The 13,863-nt window shown below is 37.1% G+C and overlaps 2 protein-coding genes across 2 annotated transcripts; both read right to left on the bottom strand.

Annotated features, from left to right (window-relative positions):
- Positions 1–622: 622 nt before the first annotated feature.
- LOC137710877 (uncharacterized) lies at positions 623–4,167 on the bottom strand. The gene is made up of 6 exons (XM_068450031.2): positions 3,134–4,167; positions 2,775–2,937; positions 2,479–2,655; positions 2,302–2,385; positions 1,602–1,683; positions 623–1,364 (listed from the first exon to the last, which is right to left on the bottom strand). The coding sequence occupies exons 1-6, from the start codon at positions 3,490–3,492 to the stop codon at positions 913–915; spliced, it is 1,317 nt and encodes a 438-aa protein (XP_068306132.2). The 5' UTR covers positions 3,493–4,167; the 3' UTR covers positions 623–912.
- A 5,338-nt stretch (positions 4,168–9,505) lies between these two features.
- Positions 9,506–13,538, bottom strand: LOC137710927 (beta-1,6-galactosyltransferase GALT31A). The gene is made up of 11 exons (XM_068450093.2): positions 13,216–13,538; positions 11,869–11,974; positions 11,731–11,792; positions 11,402–11,613; positions 11,220–11,283; positions 11,050–11,122; positions 10,698–10,818; positions 10,506–10,593; positions 10,305–10,430; positions 10,079–10,188; positions 9,506–9,796 (listed from the first exon to the last, which is right to left on the bottom strand). Exons 1-11 carry the CDS (start codon positions 13,317–13,319, stop codon positions 9,648–9,650), a joined length of 1,215 nt encoding a protein of 404 aa, XP_068306194.2. The 5' UTR covers positions 13,320–13,538; the 3' UTR covers positions 9,506–9,647.
- Positions 13,539–13,863: the final 325 nt, after the last annotated feature.

Here is a 13,863-nt window from a genome sequence, read left to right as displayed (position 1 = left end):
CCACAAACCTCCATGATTTTATGTTGTGCTCCCTGCTGGACCACGTGCATACAATGCCACATATTTTTCCGGACCCAAAATTTGGTGACTACTTCACCAAAAAAAATAAATAAATAAATAAAAATAAAAATATTGGTGACCACTAACTTTACACGTTTGGGCTTCAATTAGATAGACACATGGTCGGTTGTGATTAGTTTTATGTTTTTATATAAACTAAGATTAAACTTCTTCAACAGCTTTTCTAATTCGAGAGATTTTGCATTGTGTTAGAACACTATAATTGATTAGAAACTTATAGTAAAAATCTTGCAACCAATTGTATTATGACAATTGGTGTAATGATCCGTATTTCAACGCACAGAAAAATTTCTCGTCTAATTCCTAGATCGTTCGAGTATAGTGATTTTCACTCCATTTTTTTCCTCATCCACTTTTATTTATTCAATCTACAACTATAAAATAGGAAAATGGTGTAAATGAAGAAAATAGAGCGTGAAAATCTTTTCCGGCTTCTATTTGGGAATGTGATTAGCATTCACATGCAGTTTTCAATGTGAAGTTGTGTATGCAGAAAAGCTATGAAGCAGTTCAAGATCAATGAAGTGAAAGAAAATGCAACTTTAAAAGAACCTCTAGGGTACTGTCATTCTTGCAGCACAAGAAAGCCTTCAATCACATTTCCAACTTTAACGAACACGGCTATACGATCACTCTCCCTCTTTTCCCAAACATTTCTATTGCTTCTTTTTCTCTGATGTTCTACAACTAAGTTATATTCATGGCTCAAACAAAGAGAACAAGGAATAAGACCTCAATTCGACTTCTCTTGAAATGGGGCAAAGCGCGGAGATCCACCATTTGGCTATTCCTCACTTCGCTTGACGATGGCATTAGCTGACGCCTCTGGAATCAGAACCTCCTACCGATTTTTGCAAATCTTCGGGCTACTCCGAATATAACTGCCTTTGTTAAGAGCCCTCGGTCAAGACTACAGGCGAGGGCGATAGCCCCACCGATAATTAGAATCTTAGGTATCGTCTTCCCTTCTGGTTTCTCCGATGAGTCCGACTTATCTGATTTTTCAAGCGCCATGGAATCGCTGGTGCTGTTTTCAACAGATCTCAAGTAGTCTGCACTGACTTTAGTGTTGATCTGAGCCATGTAAGCACACCGTGAAAGTGGGGCTTTAGAGGCTCTCTCTTTCTGATATGCACGCAAGCCAGGTTCGATCTTTTTAACAGTTCCCCACATGCCTTGCCGGACTCCAAATTTTGCAATTTCCCAAGGGATACCCATATCTTCGTGATGATAGAGTAAAATTTCACACGCAGTAAGCTGGCCATCCCCTCTCTTCGATTCAACTGGTTCATACCCAACAAATACAAGTCTTAGAGATTATTCCCAAAAGCTCAATTGAGATGAGAAAACACACTGAAATTTCAATTTTAAGGCAATAAAAATTAATCTGCCAATTGCACACCATGACGAAGAGATACCCTGTTTTTAATAGGTAAATAAAGAAAGATATCTTTCATTTAGGAGGGCAGATTTGTTTTTTCATTTCAGAAAGCACTAAGATCATATGAGACTTCCGTTACCTGCTCGAATGCACCAACTTGAATAGTACAAGTCAACACGTCTAGGTTTTTCACGCCTTGGCACAGCAGAGGAGGGTACTCCCTGAAACATGTGACGTCACACCATTAGGTTAGCATCCTGAATTAATAACCTTAGAAAACAGAACTGTTGTACATGATGAGCGATATCACTAAATTTATTCCAAAACTAAACACAACCAGCTCAAAACGAACACTTGCAACAGTTACTAATACGTACACTCCGGAGTATAACTCGAAAAACAAGCTTCTTCTAGGACTCTCAACTTATTAGCATACAGAAGGAATTAAAATTGCTTTAGATATGAACTCAGTACAATAAACCGACCAGTAGCCCCAAATGTCCAAATCCGTAAATTATATACCAACAAAATATTTCGAGTTGGAAATTACTAAATTTGCGTCACTGGAAAGCTGCATATAGCTTAGCAATTCAACCATTCATGACTTCAATCTTTAGCATACCAAATTTAACCAAAACTAGTGCATTAACTGTCATTATTTCACAAAAGACATCCAACCTTGTCCAGAAAAAACAATGAAATTTGGATCCTAAAGGAATCCTTTTGACATTAATTTTCTTCTGCAAAACAGGTTACAGCAGCTTGTCTATGTGACTAGACTAGATAGTGCATTCATCTGAGAGGTTATATATATAGCTACATCTTCACTGTTTACATACCTTCGTTACACAGTAGTATGTCCGTCCCGATTCCCAAATGCGACGACCGATCAGGTACTCTCTGTCGCTACAAAAGAATGGGAACTGTGTCCGAAACAAAGAAACAACATAAGGAATAAGCCAATGCAGCAACGGAACTCATGAATCAAAGGACAAAACAAAGTATCATGTTCTCACCTTGCGCACCCAGTGCACCAACATGGTTCCGGTGGTTGGACATTCTTCCAAAGTAGAAGCATGTACAAGCATGTCATCCCACTTTGCTCGAAACTCATCATCCCAGAAGAAATCCCTCAGTAACTCAGGTGTACAATCCTCATATATAGTACTACTGCGGTATTGTGGAGGTCCAGTCTAAAATACACAGGTGAAATCCAATTAGTTCAACTCGCCAACATAATACATACAAGCAAAACAAGACTCTGTCTCCAAGGACCTCGTTTATCCATTGAAACGAAGGTAAAGACAACTACCTCGGGGTCTCTTCGCCAAGCTTGATAGCGCATAGATGCGGTAGACCGATCCATCATATGGATCCATGTAGGCCCTCCATCCTTCTCCTCAACAAGCTGACATATGTGCTGTAAATCCTCCTTGTTCACATGACCGGAACTTTCTCTTTCAATCTTTGAGGTGCTGCCATATCACAACATTTATATTCATTAAGCTTAAGCTCTCATGTCTTACAAGTTAAACTGACCCAAATCCCCAATTTAACACAACAAACACTACTCAAAGTTGTGAAATTGAACAAATTAAACACCAAAACATGGAAAATTAAAGCAAACCCAACTTTTGAAATTAGTCAAAATACTCAAGAAAGTCAACGAACCTGAAATCCGGATTGGTGGTAGGTGGCAAAGATGGCGCGTCTTCCGGATTCCTATCGTCGGCAGGCCATGGAATGCAACTGGGCAGCTGAAACTTCAACGAGCTCAGACCCGGAATCGAACCAAAACACGTGGACGAACTCTGCGAGGACGAGGACGAGGATTCTTTTTGTTTGGAGATTGGGCAATCCAACAGGTCTCGGCCAACCAAGCTCGCCCATTTGGGCTTCCACGCCCACCCAACAAAAACCCCAACAATCACACCAATCCACAGAGGGATTATGAACATCATCAGCTCCCCCAGCACCTCCACAATCGTGGGTCGTCTCAGAATCTCCAGAAAAGCCGACGGCAACGCCATCGTCGGGCAGAAAAGCAAAAACCCGCAAGCGAAAAAAAGAGAAAAACCCTTGATTGAATCGGATACTGGTATACAAAAAGCACAGCGATTGCCCGAGGGTTTCAGAGATGAAGGAGATAAGAAGATAGCAAAACCCCAATACCCAACAGAGAGGGGGGATATTAATTACTTATTAGATATATAAATACAGAGAGAAAAAAATAAAAATAAAAAGGGAGAGGAGGAGGAAGCAGAGAATGATGAGATTTAGATATGGTTTATTTGCACAGAGAGAGAGAGAGAGAGAGAAAGGAGGAAGAAGACAGAGGAAAGCTGAGAGCTTTGGATAAGATTTCTGAGATCAACGGTAGAGAGACGCGTTAGGGAGATTCCCACAGGCTCACAGAGGAGGGACTTTGTTGTTTTCTGGTGCTGCTATTGCTAGTGTTGGCCAATAGCTTCAACCAAAATGTTCAATTTCTATTTGTTTTTGTTTAATTACAATTTAATAAAAAAAGATGAGAAAAAGCGAGTTAGTTGTTGAGTGAAGGTGAATTTTCTGAGAAAATCTTAGAAATCAGTGTGTGTGTGTGTAAATGTTATGAATTGTGGATTTTGGGGATGATGAGTTGAAGAGGCTTTTGTATATATACCATGGGTGGTTATGCTCTATGTGTTGTCTCCCCGCGGTTTCTCGTTTTCCACGTTCTCTGACTTGGATTTTTACACATTTCCTCTCTCTCTCTCTCTCTCTCGAGACTGTAAAATGTTGGCTAAGAGAAAACATGTGTGATATGATTGTTTTTACTATTCAAAAATGCCATGGGAACGGGAAGAGAATTCTCTCCGGATCCATTTGTGAATCCTTAGAAACTGGAAGATGATTCTCTTTGGATTTACATTATGGGAATCTTAAGGATCTTTACATCCTAACCGTTTATTTTATATTGTGCACCCAATTTTTGTTAGATACTATTTGTGTTTACTTTTAAATTAAACAAAATCAAATGATTTCTAACCGCACAAAACACGATGAATGACTAAGATGAGTGGATCCCTAGAATTCCCACAAAATGGATCCGGATGGGATCCATTTCCATGGGAACTCTCTCAAAGTTTTACTCTTTATAAATTTTTTGTCACCTCACAGTTGAACGTCAATTTTTATGCCAACATTATAAAATATTGTGTCAAAAACATGAAGTGATAGAAAGTCCCACTTTTGAAATAGTCTTTTAGCATTTCTTTTTCGTTTTTAGTAAATTCATCTAGATTATAAAGTTATAAACTTGTACTTAGGAGCAGAGTGAGTTGGGTGCATGACTAACCAATTTAACTAAGTTATGAGGAAGAAAACTCGAACTTAAGTACAAAATAGGGTGCACATTGTTCTAATTAGTTATTTTTTAGTCTACTATGTTTTAAAGTTTTAGGGTTGGAAAGTTGAGATGATGATAATCCTACGGTACTTAGTTTAGGCCCTTATTTTGTCCGGTTGACGATTAGATTAATCGATTTCCATCTTGAATTCTATTGGGCGATAATCTTTGGTACCAGTTTCTGTTTTTGCTGGTTGTAATTATCATCTTAAACTTAAGATGTATCACCACCCCATACCTCACATTAATTATCTTATCTTGATATATTGTATTACAAGGTTATATACACTCTATCTACTATTTGATCAAAATTATAAATGTAGGCAAAATGCAAAACATCGATAAATTCTAACTAATAGATTGATTAGGTTTCATTCAAAACGCATTTTAGATGATGATTGTATCGGTTGTTGGTCTGAACTGTTAAAATTTGATGAACTCTTTCTCATAGTACGGTTAGTGATATTTTTTTTTGTAAGTAAGAGATTTTAAGTTCGGATCTCGCAGATAATGAATTTAATACCAATAACTGTAATGTGACTATATCGTTATATTTTAAAAAATTCCTATCATTGAGGTTTAATAATAAAACAGAAATGATGAACTATTAACTTATACGATACAGCGAGTTATATCACAAAAAATTCCTATAATTGAGGTTTAATAATAAAACAAACATGAGAACTTTATGACTAGCAATTTTGGATGGTTCAACACCGTTGGATGTCAAAAGAAGCAGCGTTCCAGCATTTGACTGATCATGCGCATATTCTTTCATTGGCGGCTTAATGTTGCCACTTTAGACTAGCAATTTAGAATTGACCTAATTCTTAATTAAAATGGTATGATGATCAAATAAGACATATACGACACAATTATACTATTACAATGACATCTCATACTAATAATATATTGATTTTTTTTTCACATAGCGTTTTTTCATTAACAAAAATCATCACAGTGATGTATCCCTAATGTATAAGTTACTCATCACATGCTTCAACAAAACAACGGTGGAAGTAGAGCAATTGCTCCAAAAGCCTCCAGGGTCATATATAATCATCATTGGCTATAGATTGAGTGGATGAAGGTTAAGATGGTCAAATCATATACCATAACATATTACAATTGCATATTATATATATGATGGCCTAAGCATAATATTTGGTCAAATTCTATGGAGGGTTTCAGCAATTTGGCCTAAGCATATTACAATTGCATATTATATATATGATGGCCTAAGCATAATATTTGGTCAAATCATATACCTAAAGTTGCTTCCTTGTACGCTTCTCAACTGGCCGAACTCCTGACCCCTTTTGCATGGACATGCAAATTATATATTTGATGTCTTGGTTACTGGTTTCTTTGTCAATTAAGTGGAATTCAACAAGGCAAAATCAAACCTTAATCTAAGCATGTGAACAGGTTGTAGCTAGCTAGGTCTTGGTCAATACAGAAGATTAATTTTCCTTAATCAACAAATCCGCTGAATGAGCATACTATACAGACCTAACATGTAAATAACCGCTCTCGTAACTCTGCAAGCGACGCGTAGGTTTAGCACCACCGAACGCCTTGCGATGTGACTCTAACGGAGACATTGAGTGAGAAGAACGAGCACCTTCCCCACTAGGCCGCAACATTGGGCGACTAATGCTTGAAATGATTGCTTGAAAGAAACCAGTTGATGCCAGAATAATACAATATCGCAATGAAACCGACCATATAATGGTTGAAACACTTGCATGCTTTCGTCGTGTAAATTATTTTATGTCCTTCAAGCTCTGTAGTCCGTCACCTTCTAATTTGACCCCCGACCTTACACACACACACACACATATACATTTATAGCTAGCTGCATGAGCTACACATGCATGATGGTTATGTTTGAAGAATAGACGAGTCTTAACTTTATCAGGCTTTCCACATGCAAGCGTTTTCTAGTCAATTATTACAATTATTTTCATATATGGACGGACCATAAAATAATATATTGGTCCAATTTACTTAGAATCTTTTATAATTCTTACTCTTCAGTTATCTTCGTAGAGTAACTAAAATTATAACACAATAAGCGGGATGGATGTGGGATATGGAAAGTAATGGTCTCTATTGAGAGTATGAATCTCACATCGCAAAGTGGTGACTAAAGATATTTTCTACGCCTCCTTCGAGTGTTTGCTTTATTTTCTATTAAAATTATAACACAATAAGCGGGATGGATGTGGGACATGGAAAGTAACGGTCTCTATTGAGAGTATGAATCTCACATCACAAAGTGGTGACTAACGATATTTTCTACGCCTCCTTCGAGTGTGGGATACAATAAATGTTTTAATTGTTAGATCTTCGTTTAAATTAAAATTTAGCAATTTTAAAGTCTGGAGTATCACATATTCCTGAGGACCATATAATTTTTTGTGACTAGTTATAAGCCTATAACACACAAAAAAATTATAGATTTACCATGAGGAAACAAAATAAATAACGCAACTAATGGACACTTGAACGGACATGATTATATCCATAACTAAGTCCACGTCCATTTTTTTGAAGAAAATCTTCCATCAATCTTCTATTAGGACTATCTGTATACAGTAGCACATTCACATGAGATCGGCTTTCCTGCATATCGGTCCCATATCGAGAGACTACCTCATGTGAGTGTGCAGCCGTCCAAAGGATTTTCTCCATCGACCCCATTACTTGAAAAGTTACGAGTTTTTAACCGCCTATGATTCTTCAAGAATTGACATCCTTGAGGAGGATGCGTATGTCACTGGGCGCGTAGACGGTGAATAATGAATTTCTACATCACGTACACTTCATATGATTTTGGAAAATCCCATCAGATGTGCTCACTTCACCTATCAAATATTGCATTTCGGCTGTACCACCGACCATGTCAAATCCTCAAATAGTTGATTACAAATTTGAACAAATGATTAAGGGATGTGCTATCCACACACTCCTTATTAATTTCGGTAATTTGATATTCTTCATTTTATCCGATCCGACGATGAAAAATTTGAAAGGTGTGAGAGAAATAAAAAAAAGTGTGTGGATATCACACCTCATGAATAAATGAGTAACAAATTATATACATAGTCATGGCTTATTAATATAATAAAACTATTTCGATACACAAAACTGGAACTCTATAAGTACTGAATTATCATAGTGGTTATGATATTTTTCTTCAACCCACCACGTCTTATATTCAAAACCCCCTAGTGTAGATTAATTTTGAATATTGTCGTAATAAAAGACACCGACACGTTCAATACAAGTAAACCTCACACACAATTACCAAGTGTGTACACTTGGTAATATGTTGTGAAATTTTAGTCTAAATTGACTTTCCAACAACCTAAAGTTAGGTTTATCTGTGATAAGACGACGTTGCCCGACGAGGGAACACACAAAAGGATGAAAAATCGTGTTAGTGCTTAACAGGTGTAGGGTTTGAAATGTCATCTCATCTCAGCTCTTTCGATTTGACTAGTTACCAAAATACAGAGGCACAAAGTTTGGCAGGATGCACGAAGCCTGTTGGGACCTGCTTGAAAGAATTCATCATGAGAGAAACATTTTCCAAAAAGAAAGAACTTCTTATCAGAAGAGCACTAGCTCTTGTAAATGGTTGTTTTAGACTTGGGGGAGAAATTATGTCACCAAGACAAAATTCTAAATTCTAATGGCACAGTTATTCAATGAGTGCGTGTTAGCAGTTCATAATTTTAAGATAAAAAGTTAATATTATGATAGGAGGTCTTGTAAGAGTAATAATCCGTGATAAGTAAATACTAAAGAAAGGCTATGGAGTGGTGGTGCCACTAAGATCATGTTTTTGCTACAAGATAGATTTTCCTTGTTAGCTCATCTTGAATGCAAAAATCTAAATTTTATGCTCGTATTTTTGTATTTGGGTCTAAAAGTGAAGAATGACTTACATGAATAAATTCAGTGTCAAATGACGTCTTGATCTATTGAAAAAATGGTATGTGTACATTTTTCTTTTCATTAATTTTTATTATTAAACCAAAATACTACAATAGCGTAAATCATATTCTATGTAAGTCACTCTTTTCTATTAATTTCTTACAAGTTCTTTTTTTTGCTCAAATCGCAATGACCCCAATCATTACACATAGCAACACATTCTCTTCCCTCTTGCTTTAGGGCCCACAATTTGATTTCATTAATTAAAAGCAATCTCAAATATAGATTCGGTACTTTGAAGGATGATGCTTACATTTATTTTTGGACCGTCCAAAAAAAAGCTTTCATTTGGATTTGACTTTACCTTTTGTGCTCCAATCGCAAATAAAAAAGAACAACTTACATGGAACAAGATTATTATCATTTTAAGATCTTAATTGGAGTGTCAAAGCAAAGAAAGAAACTTACATGAAACTAAATCATTGTAATTTTAGGGTCTTAATTCAATAATATTTGTTATATACTTACACATGGCAATGCATTATTGACCATAACGCAACATGACAATGAACATATTCCATATAAGTCCTGCCAACCAAGGTGTCATAAAAAATGGAAAGAAAATAAAAACCCAACTTGCCAACTAGTTTCCATCCAAAGAGCATCAAACTTGGAAAGAAAGGATTTTGTCCATATTTTCTGACTCAAGATTCTCTGTGCAATGATTAAATTAATCATATACCAACTGTCCCAGGGGCATAAATAATAGCAAAAATGGGGCAGGTGGTTTGTGTTTAACCAACCTTCTGTTAATCCATACACATTTACATCACAATCAAATGAGCACAGGTTTCAAAAGCTAGTGTGCCAAATAGCTTCATCACCTTCTCCACATCGCTCGTGCACCTCCTCCATTCTCTCCACCGATTTGCATATGCCACTGCAGCTCCAGTCGAACGAGGCAGCACAAGGGTTTCCTGCTTGAGCCTTCCACTCACACTCTTTGAGAAAGACAAGAGAGTTTCGAGTTATACACAGTTGAGATCGAGCTTACGAAAATCTAAATTGAACTAATTACAGTGTGATCTTTTGTGTGGCTTGCAAGAAAAGTGATTATTTTAGTGAGAAGCATCAACTGCAATGGCTTTTAACAATCAATAAGTTGAGTTTAAATAACTAATTGCGTAGAAAAGCAAAAAGCATCAATCTTTAGGTCATATGCATAAAGAAACTAACACTTTAATGTCTTGAAGTGGAACTAAATTGAGTTGCCAAGAACTTACCAGTAGAGGTACCACAGCAAAGGCTTCGCTCGTCAATGTGCTCAACATCAAGACCAATAAACCAAGAACCCAAAGAGACATCCTCATTTGCATATTTGTGAAGTATGTGCCTAAAGTGGAAAACAGAACTTTTCCAAGTTACATGGCAAGAACAAAATGCAGAATTTTTTTTGTTGTGTGTGTGCGTGCGTACAAGAGAAAAATGAGACTGCGCAAAAGGACTTACCTATGGACTGAGATGTAAGTCGCTAAATCTTTGGAAATTGCGTATATTTGACCTGTTGCATGCCGAAAATACTTATTTCCCTCCTCTCCAAATTTCCAATATTCCGGTTCATGGTACTTGACCCCCCTATCAAAATAGGTACAGATGATGAATGACAAACATAAATTAAACAAGAGAGATGCACAACATTTGGCTGCTTACTTATTCGCTAGGACAGGTCCAGACTTCATACAACCGATATATGTACGAGGTTTTGATCTATGACTGGCCAAAGTTGAACCAACCATTCCTGTCAAATATTGAAATTAATTCAGTGCCGCAAATTCTGCATCAATTGTTTCCTCCCCATGTTTCCACAGCAGATACAGCTGAATTAAAAATATACACACTAACCAAGATTTATGTGCACATCGTCATCAACCTTGATATAAAAGTCAGCATCCCACTTAGAGACAGCTGCGGTAAAATATGTTTGGGTTTTTGACGACAATTCGTGATATCCTTCTATGTGGTTCTGCAGATATACAATGGTGAACACTTCATAAGGTCCACCGAAGTGATTTGAAGTTTGAACCAATGGACAATCTAGATCTTAAAACAACTAAAAAATGCCCACCAAAGGGTTTAAGAATTTTGTTCCTTTGATTGGTTCCCAAGACAATATATCTGCATAAAGCATTGCATGAGTCTCCAAACAACTAACTGGTGATAACAGGTAATTTGGTCCTAGGCACTCAGTACTTACCAGCCGGAAAAAATCCTTATGTTTCTCATCTTCTACATCAATGGCACGATCCAAAAGGCCACCTGGAGTTGCACTGACGACAAAAAAGGATCCAGTAAGTTTTGTTAAAATTTTCATTCTGAAGAAAGCAGTTTATTAAGCTAGTCACTTGCAATATAGAGTAAGCCTACCTGTGTCCAATAACAAACCGCATTATAATTCCCTTTTCTGCCTCTAGCTTCTTTAACTCATCCCCTGGAAAAGTGATAAACTAATCAATTATGTGTGTCTATATATACATATGCTTATTTCTTATAGCAGCAACTAATCTTTTATGTGAGAGAAATGGATTTTGAGTTTTTCGGATTTCAACCTTGGGGCATCCACGTTTCCCTGATTGACTCCCTTCGTTTTCGGCTGCTAAAGGCAGTCATGATTCCCATCACAAAGAAAAGCTTCTGGCGCTCTTTCAATGGCTCCTTTCCCGGTCTTATCACCACAGGAGATCCTTCATGATTGCCAGATTTAGAAGCTCTCGCTGTCGCTAGCTGGACCTCTAATGTGGAGATTGTCTTATCTAATGCCCTGGAAAGAAATGCAGCATAAATGTCAATAACATACCAACATCAATTTATATATTGAAATACAAAAAATGATCACTTTGAAGATTTCCTCAAATAATAGAAGGACATGGGAAGTTACATGATCACATCATGTGTTTGCGAGACTTGAGAAAGGATGTCTCCCACGCCATCAGTGACCTCCTGCAGTAGCACAGATAAACTATTACTGATTTACTATATAAATGGAGCTAACAAATATTTGGATCTTGTAACTTGCCTTCTTCTCACAATTAACTATGGGAGGCAGAACTCTTCTTGGTTGATCTTTCTCCAATGGTGAAGCCTCCTCATCAATTTTGTCTGGATCGGGAACACCCCAAAAGCTGCAAGATAAACATCAGCAACTGACCAATGCAATTTTCTGTCAAGAAAACAACAATATGAACCAGACAAATACAGTCCCATGTCACATGAGTGGGATAGATAAAAAAATTCGTTTCCAAGCAATTTACAGTTCAACTCTCATACTTTACTTTATGGTGGTTGCGTTAAATCCTTAGCTTTCTAAGGTCATCCAATGATCCTTTGCTTCTCTTATCACATTCATGTGATTTGGGTACCATAGTTGGGCTTCACCAGCCTAGTACATTAGATTTTTGTGGTGATTGATCAACACTCAAAACTTATATTTCTATGCAATATCAGAGACATAGGAGATCTGGTTCCATATCAAAGAGTAAATCTATTGGCAGAATTTGCCAAAGTAATATAAATTACCAATCACAGAGCAAAACTAAGCAGATCAAGAGTATTATTGGGTGCATATTCGTCTTCAAGTTGTTCCCATCTGTCAGCTTCATGTTCCTTTTGCAATGCAGCCAACTGATAGAAACTATTCTGACCAGAATTTGATTCTTCAAGGGAAAAGTTTCAGTACAATGTGACTGAGTACATAAACTTATCTAACACTAGGTCAAAAATTGGCATCACCGTTTAGAATAACCAGCCTCTTACCGGCTCCAATGGCTAGAAATCTCTTCCAGCACCACTGAACTATATCGACTGGCTGCCATCCAAGAGAGTTAACTTGAAACCATTTTCCTAATGCCCAACTTAAAATCGATCAGCAAGCTCCCCAAATTTCTACGAAACTCGAAAAATCAGCTTTCCAACCAAATGAACACTCAAATATCATGGAGAACTCCTTATCCAATCAGAGTTAACCTTTCAGACTCCATCGCAAAACTTCACTGAATCTACTACTTTCCACACTAAAAAGCCAATAGATCACAACATATTCATTAAACCAATTCACGTAACTTTAAATTATGACCACGATTCAGCACCCATTATGTCCAATTGGAAACTTAGGTACAATTCAAAATTACTAAATAGGATTAGCAAACATCCTAAATTTCAAACAATGGTGCCAACAGAACTTGAATCCAGAAACCAGAGCATCATTTGCAAAAAACAGCAAAAGGGTCCGAAAAGATGTCTCATTTGTAGCAAACAAGGTTAAAAAATGCAAATTTACAAGCCCCATTAGACTGAGAAGCAAATCCGGAAACTGAAAGAACCACCTCAACACAAGATCTTAGAGAGAAAGAGAGAGAGAGAGAACCTGTTGACAACAAGAACACCGAGGAAGAAGCTGGCAATGCAGAAGAGAGAAGCCCATCTGACGGAGACTCCATTGCCGACCTTGTGAGGTTTACTGAGATCCATCTGCAAAAAAGTCGTCAGCTTTAAGGAACCTCCCCTTTGCTTAAGCTTTTGTGGAGTGGGGTTTCGGGGAGGAAGCTTCAGGAAGAAAATATGAGCAGTAGCAACCCCATTAGAGAAAGATCAGATTTTCTTACAGACAGCACAGCAACAAAATCATGTCCTGAAACAGTGACATATATATTCGAAAAGGAAAAGGAAGGGAAATAGATGGAGTTAAACAGTTGAGAGGAGATGGGCTACCTAGTAATTATAATTTTCCATTTTCTCCATTTTTCTGTCACGGTAAAAATAATATTATTTAAAATGTTTTGAAAAAAAAAATGACAAAAGCCATGGCAGCTTTAACCGTCAATAATGTCCCTTTATTCTTAAGCTTTTCCAAGCAATGGAATGCATTCGCATTGGCTATACTTTCTGCGCCTTTGCCCTTGTTTTTGTATATTGTTTTTTATTTTTCCATGTTTTATTTCCTACATGCTAATCTTTTTGCAGATTTCCTGTTTAATTTAAGATATATGGTTATGTCTTTCTGTTTTTTTAATAG

This window comes from Pyrus communis, chromosome 6 (assembly GCF_041283825.1).
Source record: "Pyrus communis isolate YQ-2024b chromosome 6, ASM4128382v1, whole genome shotgun sequence".
Classification (NCBI taxonomy): Eukaryota; Viridiplantae; Streptophyta; class Magnoliopsida; order Rosales; family Rosaceae; genus Pyrus; species Pyrus communis.
This window is presented reverse-complemented; position numbering and strand designations above follow the sequence as displayed.

Coding starts and splice junctions, on each gene's coding strand:
- LOC137710927 (XM_068450093.2), bottom strand. CDS start 13,319: ATGGATCTCAGTAAACCTCACAAGGTCGGCAATGGAGTCTCCGTCAGA. Junction 11,614..11,730: donor CAAACACATGATGTGATCAT/GTAACTTCCCAT, acceptor ATTTCTTTCCAG/GGCATTAGATAAGACAATCT. Junction 11,284..11,401: donor GGAAACGTGGATGCCCCAAG/GTTGAAATCCGA, acceptor TCACTTTTCCAG/GGGATGAGTTAAAGAAGCTA.
- LOC137710877 (XM_068450031.2), bottom strand. CDS start 3,492: ATGGCGTTGCCGTCGGCTTTTCTGGAGATTCTGAGACGACCCACGATT. Junction 2,386..2,478: donor TGGTGCACTGGGTGCGCAAG/GTGAGAACATGA, acceptor TTTCGGACACAG/TTCCCATTCTTTTGTAGCGA. Junction 1,684..2,301: donor CATACTACTGTGTAACGAAG/GTATGTAAACAG, acceptor CACATGTTTCAG/GGAGTACCCTCCTCTGCTGT.